General features: G+C 37.3%; 1 protein-coding gene across 1 annotated transcript; it reads left to right on the top strand.

Annotated features, from left to right (window-relative positions):
* Positions 1-670: 670 nt before the first annotated feature.
* LOC123539583 (integrin beta-5-like) lies at positions 671-15,467 on the top strand. The gene is made up of 3 exons (XM_045324228.2): positions 671-828; positions 1,930-2,067; positions 15,335-15,467. The coding sequence occupies exons 1-3, from the start codon at positions 789-791 to the stop codon at positions 15,427-15,429; spliced, it is 273 nt and encodes a 90-aa protein (XP_045180163.1). The 5' UTR covers positions 671-788; the 3' UTR covers positions 15,430-15,467.
* The last annotated feature ends 563 nt before the right edge of the window (positions 15,468-16,030 follow it).

Genomic DNA, 16,030 nt, shown 5'->3' with positions numbered 1-16,030 from the left:
CGCGGGGTCACAAGTTCGGTCCCCGTGTGGGGCGTATGTTCTCCGTGACGATTTGATAAGAATCCAGTAACACTAGTTAGGTTAACTGCCCGCCGTTACATGACTAAAATACTGTTGAAAAACGGCGTTAAACCCAAAACAAACAAGCGTGTTGTTCTATGTGAAAGTAGTGTAGATATAAGGTAAAAACGGCTATGGCTAAGAACGTGAGAAACAGGACGGTGTGCGTTGCGAAACGAACCACTTGGAGCTGTGTTGTGTAAAGATTTCGGTAGAGAAGTTCTTTTTTCTTTAAGCCTGCACTACATGGAGCAGTGGAATTAGTATTATCGGTATACAGATTTGACATGTTAAAATAAATGTTGGAAAAACATTATAAAAAATAATATACCCTCCTCTTAAAAAGTCAAAATTAAGAAAAGTAAAATGAAATAAAAAAAAGTCGCTGGTACGCTCACACCATATTTTTGTGCGATAATTTCCCGAAGAACTATGAATCAATCTGGTTTGTAAATCTGTTTTGTTGGTCATATCGCATGACTGAACTACAAGATAACCTATCAAAAAGAATAGGTCGAGATATTATCTCTAAAATTGACCTTAAATTTTACTAGCGGATATTGCAGGGAAACCCTCCGCGAATGGTATCTAACAACAACAATGAGACGCACTTCGTTTCACCAGAGGTGGAGCTATTGCGCTAAGTCCGCCCCTGAATTGCCTATTTAAACATGGACCGCAGCGCCGCATATTAGTGCAGTTCTGAAAGATTACCACTGTTGATCATCATGAAGGTTTTAATTGTTGCTGTTTTGGTTGCTCTTATCGGTAAGTAATTGTATTGCTATATTTGCGATTATCACCTTAAAATTGACCATTTATCAGATAGAAATAATTATTCAATTACTTAAAACATATTGTTTCGGACGATCAGTTTGTGCCCAAAGTTTCAAGCTGTTGACGGCTTTTATTTCATATCGGTATCATAAGTGAACAATCACATATTCTGTAAGAGACTGATTAAACGTGAAAATGCTGACAGAGTTAGAGATGTACAAAGAATGTACGATCACCGCCAGCAATCACATATTCCGAAAAGAGACTGATTTTACGTGAAAATGCTGAAAAATAGTTAAGAGATGTATTAAAAATGTACGATCACCGCCGGTGATCACCGTTTTAGATTTAGCTCTGTTTACCATGGCGCTTACGGTATGTAGTATCATAGTATGGTGATCTCCCAAGAATGTTTGAATTGTTTATTCATTAATGTTTGTGTCGTATAGATGCCTATTTGAGCCGCGCCATACGAAAACCAACATAGTGCGTTTGCGACCAGCATGCGCATCCGGTATGGATCCATTCGGTCGCAAACGCACTATGTTGCTTTTCTCTTGGTGCGGCTCATATATCTATCTATCTGCTTATATCAATTAATCAGTAAATAATACTAATTGGTAAACATTACCTAAAACTTGTTCCATTATTAAAAGTACAATAGCATCTCTGACACCTTGAAACCGCTTTGTTATGTAATTTTCTTTGGAGTTTTATTTACAGCATGACTCGAACCTCTTTCCACCGGGGTCAGTATAAGACGCATTCACACAATCAAGCACATTGTTCACTGTATCTGCCCCAGAGGTCCTTGTACATTGTATGAAGCAGTCACTTCCCTTAATCTGCTGGCCTGCTACAATGTAACATCCCAAATCAATTTAACATGCCTAAAGCAACAAACTGTCTTAAGTAGCAAGATAATGTCCCTCCCTTGGCTGACTGATTAAAACACAAGTCTGTACAGTATTCCAATTCCGGTATTTAAAAAAATAACACTGAATTTTATGCCCCCGAGCGCGACCATCCGCTCGGTGAAATTTTACTATTCGCCTAAACGCAGTTCATTATTTCAACATACGTTCGTTTCAGTGTGTGTGAGCGGAGACACTTGCTCTACTACCGCCGATTGTACCAGTCACGGACATACCCATTGCGGAGGTGGATCACATGTTGCGTGCGTCCACCATTTAGTTCTTGGTCAGTGCGAATGCACCACAGGTACAACAGGTAAGTCCAGCCGAGAAGCTAACCTAAGTCACGTTGAGATGATAAAAAAAACGCTGATTTTTTTATTTTTTTATTTATTTATTTATTTATTTTTTTATTTTGTAAAAAGAACATATCAGAAATGTTCCGATGAGATACTACTTCAACAACTTTAACTTTATGCTAGGAATTGTACCAGAAAGCGGACTCGATTGATTTTGCCGATCTTTTCTGTATATCGGTCGATTATTAAATATATATCTATCTATTTATTTATTTATTTTGGTTTTACGGTGCACCAACACAGTATAGGTTATATGGCGCCAAACAGGACTACAAATTTTGGTTCCACATCTCATTATGCACAGCAACTTATATCTATGGTGGCCAGTAACGTTCATTTGAAAGCCGAGAGAAATTTTACCGTCAGTTTATAAAATGTCGTGGGAAACTCTCAAATCCGTGAGATTTTATGTCGTAACTGCATAAAATATCGCGGCCAGGAGAAATTGTCCAGATTTTCTGTCACACTACTGTCATACAAAAGTCGTGAATTAAAGACGAAATCGCGACATTTCTGTCTACATTAGAATAAGCCACGCTAACATATTCTTAATTTAGGTCCACGGTGCCGGTTGCGGCCATTTTAAACCCGCGACAAATTTTATCGTCTGTGTATAAACTGTCGCGGGCAACTTCCAAACCGCGAGATTTTCTGTCAAAATAGTACAAAATGTCGCGAGGACCATATAAACCGCGATATTTTATAATAGCAGTTGGAAACAGCAAGGTAAAATTGACTCCGGTGGCCGATAGCGTAATACTATATTGTTTGACTCTACATTTTATCCCCCGACAGTCTATAAAAGTCGAGAAACAGAAAAAAATCCGCGACATTTTTTACACTTTTACTAGAAATTCTACAAAATATCGAGGGTGAAAATTAAGCTGCGACTTTTTTTTCTCTATAACGGTCTCAAATGTCGCGGCGAAAAAGAGCATGTATCTTAGCCGCGATATTTTATGCAGACGGAGTGATTTGAATACACATGTTCTTTTCGCGATATTTTTTATGCGTATCTTATAAAAAGCCGAGTTTAAACTTTTAAACCTTGAGTTTTTGTGTCTCTCATAAAAAGTCGCGGCCTCTTTAAAAAAAAGTGGCGGATTTCTTACCCGCGACTTTTTATGAAAATGCCAACGCACAGCATGATTTACCCGGAATTAAAACTTTTAAAAGATGTATAGGATGTTAACATAGCAGTGAGCAGGAGCAACAGCAGTAGCAAATTTGCAGCAACAATAGCAAAACAAAAATTGTAATCGGCAGTAGCAATAGCGAAAACGTGAAATTGGCAGCAGCAAAAAAAGTAGCAAAAACGTGAAATTGGCAGAAGCACCAGTAAGAAAACCTTGAAATCGGCAGTTACAGCAGTCGCAGTAGCAGCAGTGACAGTAGTATCACTAGCAGAAGCAACAGTAAAATAGCAGCAGTATCAGCAGTAGCAACAGCGATAGCATCAATGCTAATAGCAGTAGTAGCAGAACCATAACACACATCTATTACTACTGCTACTACTGTTGATACTACTGCAGATTTCTGCAGAAGTGTTTTCTACTGCTGCCACACTGCCGGTACTGCTACAGTTGCTTCTGAAACTGCTGTTACTACTACTGTTACATTGATACTATTGCTACTGCTGCTTCTAATACTGCCGGTACTGCCACTGCTACATTGCTGCTACTGCCACTACTGCTTCTGAAACTGCTGGTACTACTACTGTTACATTGATACTATTGCTACTGCTGCTTCTAATACTGCCGGTACTGCCACTGCTACATTGCTGCTACTGCCACTACTGCTTCTGAAACTACTGTTACTACTACTGTTACATTGATACTATTGCTACTGCTGCTTCTAATACTGCCGGTACTGCCACTGCTACACTGCTGCTACTGCCACTGCTGCTTCTGAAACTGCTGTTACTACTACTGTTACATTGATACTATTGCTACTGCTGCTTCTAATACTGCCGGTACTGCCACTGCTACACTGCTGCTACTGCCACTGCTGCTTCTGAAACTGCTGGTACTACTACTGTTACATTGATACTATTGCTACTGCTGCTTCCAATACTGCCGGTACTGCTACTGTTACACTGATGCTACTACTGCTTCTAATACTGCCGGTACTGCCACTGCTACATTGCCGGTACTGCCACTGCTGCTTCTTAAACTGCTGTTATTACTACTGTAACATTGATACTATTGCTACTGCTGCTTCCAATACTGTCGGTACTGCTACTGTTATACTGATGCTACTGTTACTGCTGCTTCTAATACTGTTGTTACTGCTACTGTTACACTGCTGCTACTGCCACTGCTGCTTCTAATACTGCCGGTACTACCACTGCTACACTGCTGCTACTGCCACTGCTGCTTCTGAAACTGCTGTTTCTACTACTGTTACATTTATACTATTGCTACTGCTGCTTCCGATTCTGCCGGTACTGCTACTGTTACACTGATGCTACTGCTGCTTCTAATACTGCTGTAACTCTTACTGTTACACTGCTGCTATTGCCACTGCTGCTTCTAATACTGCTGGTACTACTACTGTTACACTGCTGCTACTGTCACTGCTGCTTCTAATACTGCCGGTACTACCACTGCTGCCACTGCTACACTGCTGCTACTGCCACTGCTGCTTCTAATACTGCTGTTACTGCTACTGTTACACTGCTGTTACTGTCACTGCTGCTTCTAATACTGCCGGTACTACCACTGCTACACTGCTGCCACTGCTACACTGCTGCTGCTGCCACTGCTGCTTCTGAAACTGCTGTTACTACTACTGTTACATTGATACTATTGCCACTACTGCTTCCAATGCTGCTGGTACTGCTACTGTTACACTGATGCTACTGTTACTGCTACTTCTAATACTGCTGTTACTGCTACTGTTACACTGCTGCTACTGCCACTGCTGCTTCTAATACTGCTGTTACTGCTACTGTTACACTGCTGCTACTGCCACTGCTGCTTCTAATACTGCCGGTACTACCACTGCTATACTGATAATATTGCTACTGCTGTTCTTCTAATTCTGCTGTTACTGCTACTACAGCACTGCTGCTACTGCCGCTGCTGCTTCTAATACTGACGGTACTGCTTCTGTTACACCGCTGCTACTGTAACTTTTGCTGTTACATTGATACTATTGCTACTGCTGCTTCCGATTCTGCCGGTACTGCTACTGTTACAGTGATGCTACTGCTGCTTCTAATACTGCTGTAACTCTTACTGTTACACTGCTGCTACTGCCACTGCTGCTTCTAATACTGCTGGTACTACTACTCTTACACTGCTGCTACTGTCACTGCTGCTTCTAATACTGCCGGTACTACCACTACTGCCACTGCTACACTGCTGCTACTGCCACTGCTGCTTCTAATACTGCTGTTACTGCTACTGTTACACTGCTGTAACTGTCACTGCTGCTTCTAATACTGCCGGTGCTACCACTGCTACACTGCTGCCACTGCTACACTGCTGCTGCTGCCACTGCTGCTTATGAAACTGCTGTTACTACTACTATTACATTGATACTATTGCCACTACTGCTTCCAATTCTGCTGGTACTGCTACTGTTACACTGATGCTACTGTTACTGCTACTTCTAATACTGCTGTTACTGCTACTGTTACACTGCTGCTACTGCCACTGCTGCTTCTAATACTGCTGTTACTGCTACTGTTACACTGCTGCTACTGTTACACTGCTGCTACTGCCACTGCTGCTTCTAATACTGCCGGTACTACCACTGCTATACTGATAATATTGCTACTGCTGTTCTTCTAATTCTGCTGTTACTGCTACTACAGCACTGCTGCTACTGCCGCTGCTGCTTCTAATACTGACGGTACTGCTTCTGTTACACCGCTGCTACTGTAACTTTTGCTGCTACTAATACTGCAGTTACTGCTACTGCTACACTGCTGCTACTGCCACTGCTGCTTCTGATACTGCTGGTACTACTACTGTTACACTGATACTTTTGCCGCTGCTGCTTCTAATACTGACGGTACTGCTACTGTTACACCGATGCTACTGTAACTTCTGCTGCTTCTAACACTGCTGTTACTGCTACTGTTACACTGCTGCTACTGCTTCTGCTGCTTCGGATACTGCTGGTACTACTACTGTTACACTTCTGATACTGCTACTTCTGCTGCTACTCCTGCTACTGCTACTATTGCTACCCTGCTACTGCTTTGCTGCTACTGGTACTGCCGCTACTGATAATACAGCTACTTCTACTACTGCTTTACTGCTACTGTTGCACCTGCTGCTTCTGCTACTACTACTGCTAATCCTACTGCTGCTACTGGTACTACTGCTACTACTGCTACTGCTCTTGTTATTTTTGCTACTGCTACAACTGCTACTGCTACGGCATCTACTTCTGCAGCTAGTTCTGCTGCTACTGCCGCTACTGCAGCTACTGCTTCTGCTGCTGTTACTGCTTCTGCTTTTGCTGTCTATTTCACGTCTTTTGCTATTGCTGCTACTGCTAAACTTCATATCAATTTTCGCAGGTATTAGACTCGCTATTTTTCGCCGCTAAATTTTACCCTACACTTTTTGCAGAATTTCTACAACAATTGCAAGAAATATCGCAGATATTTTTCTGTTCTTCTCCAACATTTTATACACTAACGAGGAATAAAATGTAGAGTAAAACCATGCACGCTACCGGCAAAATGTTCCTTGCTGTTTCCAACAACTATTATAAAACATCGCGGTTTATACGTTCCTTGCGACATTTTGTACGATCTCGACAAAAATCTCGCGGATTTGTAAGTTGTCCGCGACATTTTATGCACAAACAATAAGATTTCTCGCTGGATTAAAATGGACTTAGCCGGCCACCATATATATTAGACATTTACGAATTAAGTCGAAATGGACTGTGGACATCTAGGACGACCAATAGTTCAAAGGGACCGTCTCAACATCATTTAATATAAATAATACCTGCGTAGAAAAACATTTCCGTAATGGTGATAAGGTATAGATAATTTTGCCACCACTTGGCGGTTGGGAATTCAGAGGCTACATTGTAATGCGACTAGTTTAGAAGGTTTGTCTCAACAAAACAGTTTGTTATTTGGTCAAATATAGGCCACCAATTCTCTAGATGTTTTTGATTTCACGTATAGACTTATTTTACTCCCAGAGAACGCAATACAGAGGAACAGCTTTATTCCGAACCCCTCTAATCCGAAACCCTCTCTAAACTGAACAAATTATTTGGTTCCGATATTCTTATTCAATCTTTAGTGCAAAAAATACCCTTTTTATCCGAAAACTCTATAATCCGAAAACCGAATAAAATACTGCTCATTTCATATAGATCATACAGAAAGCATTCCTCTGCAGTGGTAAGGAAGTTTTTCTATAATTTAACCTAGTGACCTAGATATTGAACCAATGATAACCGAGTTTCAAACTTGACGCAATTTTGATAAAAAGACAAACTTTCTGACCAATATTATGCAGACCAAGCAGAAAATAGGCTTTAATAATGTTAAAAATATTTTCCATGGAATTGCCCGGTGACTTAGTTTTATACCCCGGATACCTATTGTTCTCACTGTCTAAACTTCATGCAGAAATATGGCATCTGGAGTGTTAAGAATGCATCATTGCTTATGTTTTAAACTTATGTTAGATATGTCAGATGTACAAATTTATAACACTTTTCTTGTAAATTAATTCCTTTTCTTCTGTAAGTTAAATGAATTTAACCAATTAGAGTTTTCATCTGATAACCTAGATGATATTTTAGGTAAACATTTTTCTAATTAATACCAAAGGATCGTATGGTTTTAACTTAATATTAATAGAAACATAAAATAAATGTTTTTATCATGTCTATACTATACACAAGTCAAAATCTTTCTCTTTTTTGTTTTGTCTTCTAGTCACTGCTTCGCTTCTAGTTGTGTAAACTTTCATCTGACAAGGCTGTCTTCATTTAATATTAATTTCTAGGAAATTTGTATAAGCAATATGAATATCAAATTAGACCACAGTTTTCTGTTACAATCACGATATATCGTATCATATATATATTTCAAATATCTTTCTAGTTTAACGTGTAAAACTTTCGCTGTAAATGAAATCTGATATTTTTCATCATATTTATTTTTTTTTCATCCCATACATATCAAACAATTATGAATTTCTTTCTTTTCATTTATTTTCATCAGTGTTTCATAAAAGATTTTTCATCTCTGTTTTATATTGCAGCCATTATTTGATTTGGATTTCTTTGAATGTTGGACTGCGATCTGCACATTTTTTTGTGTATGATTGTATGCTCCAAACAATATCTTTCTTGTTGTTGGTTGCATCAATCACATAGTGTGTAATAATCGCCTTTCGCTGATCATGCAGTCATACACAAGTCCGTGGAAAACTGTCTATATTTCTGCATATAACTACAATTTTGTCCATCTATTCAAATAACATATACACGTACAGTGCTTACACGCAGGTAAAGATTCAAATAAAACACAATATCAGTCACCCATATAGACAATCCCTTACTGGAATTAACTATTTACGAAATACTTCTTTCGTAAATAAATCTATTAGCACACTTTTCTTATGACCTTTATTTACATGGCTGGTTTGCCTGCTGGTTCTTGCTGGCGACGTTCATCCGAATCCTGGTCCATCATCAACTCACTCTGTTAGCTCAACGTGCTCATCTACTTCTACCATATCACAGTCATGTCAGATCTTATGTCGGGAACTGGTTGTCTCTCTGTGCTGCATTACAATGTACAAGTCTTTTTAACAAGGTTGATGTTCTGGAAGCCGAGTTTAGCTCTTTTGATGTCCTTCTTTTTTGAAACATGGCTCAGCTCTAGTGACTTAAGTGACGATATACGATTTAGAGGTTTTCATGCGCCAGAAAGAAGGGACAGAAAAGGAGATAGTCATGGCGGAGTTATTGTTTATGTTAAGGATAGCCTACATTATATTCGACGACCAGATCTCGAACCAACAGACCTCGAGTGTATTTGGGTTGAAGTATCCTTCACCCACTCGAAACGAGTTTTAATTGGTACCTTTTACAGACCCCCAAATTCAAATGCCATATATACGTCTTTGATAGAAGATTCTCTCAGTTTAGTTCTTGACACTAACATTTCAGACATAGTTGTAACTGGTGATTTCAACTTTAACCTGTCTAATCCTAATTTCATATCGTAAACTTACTTCCATCTGCCAATATTTTAATCTTAACCAGCTTATTTCTGAACCAACCCATTTTACTGAGACATCTTTTCCATCCTTGATCTATTTCTTGTATCATGCAGTCACCGTGTAATTGCCTCGGGCGTGGGAGAGCCGGTTCTGGACCAAAATGTACGTTTTCACTGTCCCATCTTTGCTCTTTTTGCTTTCTCAAACCTAAGTTGAAATCATTAAAGCGTCTTGTTTGGCAATATGATCGTGGTGATTACGACTCCTTGCGTAGAAACATATGCAACACTAATTGGGAGATTCTTAAAGATGACAATATTGAAGCATATGCAGCATCAGTAACACAAACACTTTTAGATTTATCGAAACAATGCATTCCAACCAAATTTATAACTGTAAAATCAAATGACTCGCCATGGATAACAACACAAATATAAAACAAAAAATTCGCAAAAGGAAAAAACTGTACCGAAAAGCTAAACACTCACAACAACCTCTACACTGGCGTAAGTTTAGACAAATTCGAAATGAAATAGTATCACTCATTCGCAGTGCTAAACAAGATCATTTCAATAAAATATCAGATTCGCTAAAATCAGATTACAAACTCACAAACAAACTGGTGGAAATTAATCAAAGGACTGTTATCACCTAATGAAAAACAAACAATCCCAGCACTTAAACATGAACAAACAAATGAACTAGTCTTCGATCCCCAATCAAAATCTAACCTATTAAATGAATTCTTCTGCGGCCAATCTTCTCTGGATATAGCCAACAAAGAACTACCTCATAATTACTATAAGGAGCCAACAAACAAACTCTTAACAATATCAATTTCCCCGCAAGATGTTGAAGATGCTCTCATAACACTGAAGACAAACAAAGCAACTGGACCGATGACATTAATAATCGAATACTTAAAGGACTGCTTCGGCCATTAAATATCCATTGTGTTCCTTGTTTAATCATTCTTTGCAACGTTGTATTGTACCCCAACTTTGGAAAGACGCTCATGTTTGCGCAATTTTCAAAAAAGGTGACCCAGCTTTGCCAAACAATTATCGCCCTATATCTCTTCTTTGTTGTGTTGAAAAGGTCTTTGAGAAAATAATATTCAAGTATCTGTTCAACTTCTTAAATGCAAACAACTTTATTTCACATCTGCAATCTGGGTTTAAAACCAGGCGATTCCACTGTCAACCAATTAACGTACCTATATAACACTTTCTGCAAAGCTTTGGACGATGGTCTTGAAATCCGAACAGTCTTTTTTGACATCAGCAAAGCATTTGACAAAGTCTGGCATGATGGTCTTCTTCTGAAACTTCGTAAAGTGGTGTTGATGGTCCTCTCTTGTCTTGGTTCTCTAACTATCTCACAAATAAGCGTCAATCTGTTATTCTACCTGGTGCTAAATCTAACTGGTGTTCTCTCCAGGCTGGGGTTCCTCAGGGTTCAATCCTAGGACCTCTCCTTTTTTTAGTTTATATAAACGATATCGTTGAAGATATTGGTGCTAGAATTAACATGTTTGCTGATGATACTAGCCTTCATATTGTAGTTGACCATCCTGTAATCTCCGCTCAAGTTTTGCAAACTGACATCAACAAAATCTCTACTTGGGCAGATTACATGGCTCGTAAAATTTAACCATCAAAGTCAGAAACTATGCTTATCTCACGCAAAGCAAATAAACCACTTCATCCTCACTTCTCATGAATAATCAACAAATATCAACTGTAACATCTCATAAACACCTTGGAGTTTATCTTTCTGAGGATGGTTCCTGGCATAATCACATAACACACATAACAGAACGGGCCTGGAAGAGGATCCATCTGATGCGCAAACTTAAATTTCAACTTGACAGAAAATCTCTCGAAATCATTTATTTTTCCTTTATAAGACCCATTCTCGAATATGCCGACGTTGTTTATTGCAATTGCACTCAATATGAAAAACAGGAGCTTGACAAAATACAGAACGAAGCATCTAGAATTGTGTCTGGAACGACACAGCTTGTTTCATTTCATAATCTTCATAAAGAAGTTCCCTGGGAATCACTTGAAACACGTAGATTGCATCACAAATTGATTCTTTTGTATAAAATGAAAAATGGTCTCACACCTGAATATTTGTCTTCGCTTGTTCCGCAAACTGTGGGAGAAACAGCTACATACAACTTGAGAAATGCCGCCGACATTCAGGAACTACGTACTCGTACGGCACTTTACTATAATTCTTTTCTTCCATCGGCTTTAAGAGAATGGAATGATTTATCTCCTCAGTTGCAAAATTCCCCTTCTTTATCTTCGTTCAAACACAGAATCCGTGGTAACATTCGCAAAACACCTGCACATTTCTATATAGGAACGAGGAAATGGCAAATTCATCATGCTCGGTTACGCAACGAGTGCAGTTCCCTAAACCAACACTTACATAGCAAAAATATTTCTCCCTCACCTCTCTGTCATTGTGGCCTTATAGAAAGTAACCATCATTTCTTTTTTGAATGTCCACTTTACACAAATATCAGAGCTTTGTTTTTCCAAAAAATCTCTAACCTATGTACAGTCACGCTCTATACGTTGTTGCACGGTGATCCAAATCTTAGTGAAAATACTAACACTGAAATATTCATCGCTGTTCAAGATTTCATAAGGGACAGTAGACGCTTTCCATGACACAACATATAGGATCTGCTTCCAGCATTCGTTAATCCAAATCAATTCTCATCGTCATTCCTTTCATACTTCTTATGAAAATGTCTTTGTTATTGTTAAAATCATATTTCAAACATTATATTCCTGACCGTCAGATGTATAAGTAATTACACTTCAATCGGGAGAAGACCTCTATAAGCTAGGCTTTCGGTCGTATCCCTTTTCAAATTGATTGTATCGTTGTTAATGTTAATATCTCTGTTGTAATCATATCAATTTGTTTGAAATAAAATATGTTTAAACCAAGAATGCTTTATTTATGATTTACCTTACTACCTTACCTTTTAAAGCCAGATGACCAAGTTTAAATACTTTAATATACAAATGGCGACGACAGACGGAAACAGCCGACGGACACATTGCTACCACAATAGCTCACTTTAAGGTAGTTCTGCACGTTTGATAAACCGGAAGTGATGGCTTAACGTCATTTTTACGGAAAACGTAGAATAAAGACTGGATTCGGCGTACGGAATTGAAAATCATTTTATGAGTTAATCACAACCTGTGAGTAAACTTATTACACTGGCATTGTTGCTATATTTCTAAAGTCAAAATATGATATTAAAAGATATCACACGTTAAATAATTCAAAATAATGTCTTAAAATTAGCGTGAAATGTCTGATTTACTTTAATCATGGTCAAATATCTCAAAAATAAGCACACGGACCTATACATTGTATTTCATCAAATTATAGTCCATGTCTTTATTTACAACTGTGAAAAGTTTTATCAAAATCTACATTGTAGAAAAATTTCTATTCGCGAAAACGCTATGAAAGTTATGATTTTCCCATAGACTCCCATTATGAAATATAGCGCGAGGTCCATATTTTTCAAATCAGTCTAGCAAAAAATCAAGCACACGACCCTATCTTTATTATTTGCTAAATTTTCTAGGTATATTCTGAAGTTTTGAAAAATCAGAGTTTAATCAAATACTCATTGTAGAAATAATTTCGATCCAAACGTGCAGAACTACCTTAAGCACTTTAACCGGTGCTAGAAAAATCCATCTTCCGGGCTGTAAGATGACTTTCGTGCTGTAAGTGACCTTGAAGATATATGTAGTAATTAATATTAAATTTAACACGCATGCAAACCCGAATAATGTACGAAATCATGTAAAAATAATTAACGGAATTCCTGGACTGGATATCAACTGTTCTTAAGAGATCCGACACGGAATATCACTACTGGACTACTTGATGCACGTGCCATTAAACGGGTCATGAAATTGGCCTTAATTTTTTCAAAGGTTTTAACAGAGTTTTAACAGGTCACCATTAAAATTCACCCATTTCTTCTTACTATTTAATGGGATTTTCATGACCATAGTTTTAATGCCATACATTAAAATGACTTTGATGGCCATGAAAAGCTGCTTAAAATAAACCATTAAAATAAGTTAACAGGCTCCTTAAAACTCCACGAAAATTTATAATTGGAATGAAATTAATGTACCATTAAAAGTTAACCATTAATTCCCCATTAATTAGTAAGAACTAACGGGGCCATTAATTTTTTAATACTCTGTTAATGGCCGTTAATTATTAAAAAAATGATTAATGGTCTCATTAAATATGTCAGATTCAATTTTGATGGGTTTATAATATTTTAATTGTAAATCAAATTAAGGGCCATGAAAATGTGCCTTCAGAATTAGACATCTTCAGATAATCAACTTCATATTAATATTTGCCGTACTGATTTAAACTACGTATTACTACACATGTAATAGTATCTATACATAAGTACTGTTTTGTAAAATGCTAGAAGAATATTTGTTTCTTCTTTTTTCTCTTACTATTTTGTAATGTAAACACATGTTACAACCTCGTACAAACATTTGTTATATTGTATCCTTATTCTGTCTTATGTCCATATGAAATGAGAAAATGAATGGATATTGTATTGTATTGAGTTGTAAGGATTTACAGGTACCGGTTTAATAGATCATGTGACCATGTGGGTAGTTTTAACTAATCAACATTATAATACTGACAAACATTCTGACCAAGTTTTTATTGGTACAGACGTTAGGCATTAGGTGTATTAAAAAGCAACTGTTGATGACAATGTAATCGTTCAATGGGCAATCACAATTAAGCTCTACTTCAGTATTTTGTGCTCACATGCATGCACTGTACAGCTAAAAGCAAATGTTTGAGGGATTGCATCACAAGTAGATTCTCCCATCTCCAATTAAGCGTACCACACTCCTTGATTCATTGAAACAAAGAAGCGATTGATCTGCCCATGCCCCAAATGAATTTAAATCAGACTGTAAATCTTCACAATTATGTGTACTGTTCACTTCTCTATAAATCTTAGTTTCTACTCAAGAATTTTAAAATCTAAACTAGTCTGAACACATTTTATGATGTAAATTCCTTACCCCACCCATGTTCTTATACAAATGCTTATTATCTGGACAAGAAAAACAAAGAACAGAAAAAGTGGCATGCGTCAATACCTGTTTACCCTTACCAGTATATTGTAGATTGATGTTATCAAATAAATTACTACGTTTCTATCCGACTTTCATTGAAATAAATCCGATTTTTGTAGGAACACAATTTGCCAAACATTTGAAAAAAATGGCGTAACTGCATCAAGGGGAAATAACTTCAATGCAACTAAATATAACGTCATAATATTATAGACGATGTGTGCGTAGTATGTATTTATTGTTATTAAAGTCCATTTGAGAACAATATGAGACTGGAATTATAAGCATTCAATAGGAGAGCAAGCCAAAAACTAAAAAGAAAATATATACGAATCACATTTTACAGAATTTAGAATTTAATGGGCATTACATTGCTGTTAAGGGTCATTAAGTTTACTCTTAAATGAAATCGTACACAACCTGAACATTTAATGGGTATTAAATCAAATTTAAGGGCCATGAATAATCCTGTTAAATTAAAAAAAAATACAGAATTTCACTATTTTTCAAGCCATTAACTATTTAAGCTACCAAACTAAATTTTTAATGGCATGATTCGTGGTTAAAATGGGTCTTTTAACGGTATTTTAACATGTAACCCATTAATATTGCGAAACCTGTTAAATAAAGTGATGCAAGAATTAATGGGATTAATTAACGGTTTTTTTCTATTTTAATGGATATTTTACAGGGTTTTAAACCATGTTTAATGGTATGTGCATCCAGTAGTGTATGAAGGCGGTTTAAAAATACTGTTTCCTGAGCTTAAGCTTTCTCTTAGAATGACGAGTTATACAAGTAGTCCATTGCATTTTTTTTTCTTTCAGGTCAAACATGCAATACTAAAGCTGACTGCGCAGACTGTAGCAACGGTAGAAATAAACACTGCGTCGATGGAGAATGTCATTGTAGTCGATTCTAAATTTAGTAAACCCAATCGAAATAAATAACTCTCATTGATTGTGCATTGATGTTTTTTATATTCCCGAATGTTTTAGTGATTGCACTGGCCCAGTAATGTACCTAATCACTGCGTCAGTAGAGAATGCAAAGCGGTTTAGAAAGCGGTAAAATTATTTAGATGATAGATTAATCCTGTCCCTGCTAAATTTCTATAATGAACTTGTCCACCTTTCAATTTGGCTGATGCTGGTCTGCGCTGGTCGCAAAGGCAGAATCGCTTAAGGGTTAAGAGTGTATTTTATTACATAATTCAAGACTTAGTCTTGCCGAGTATCGTTGCAGAATAGCCAGTACATGTATAATTTTCAAAAAGGCGCATAAGATAAAATTTCGAGCTCTGAAGCGAGGACGCTGAATAGTTTCTAAGGGAATTTCATGTATTTATTTATTTTTAATTTCATTTTTTATCTAATATTTTAATATAAATTTTTGAAAGCCTCTGGCAGCTGGAGAGTTCAGTTCAAACAATATCCATATAAGATCTGTCACAACTTTCAGGATTTTCAGAAAAAAAAAACAAACATTGAACACATACGAGAGTATCATGCATACTCATTAAA

The sequence above is a fragment of the Mercenaria mercenaria genome, chromosome 16, assembly GCF_021730395.1.
Source record: "Mercenaria mercenaria strain notata chromosome 16, MADL_Memer_1, whole genome shotgun sequence".
NCBI lineage: Eukaryota > Metazoa > Mollusca > Bivalvia > Venerida > Veneridae > Mercenaria > Mercenaria mercenaria.
The sequence above is the reverse complement of the archived record's forward strand: the minus strand, read 5'-3'. Positions and strand labels throughout refer to the sequence as shown.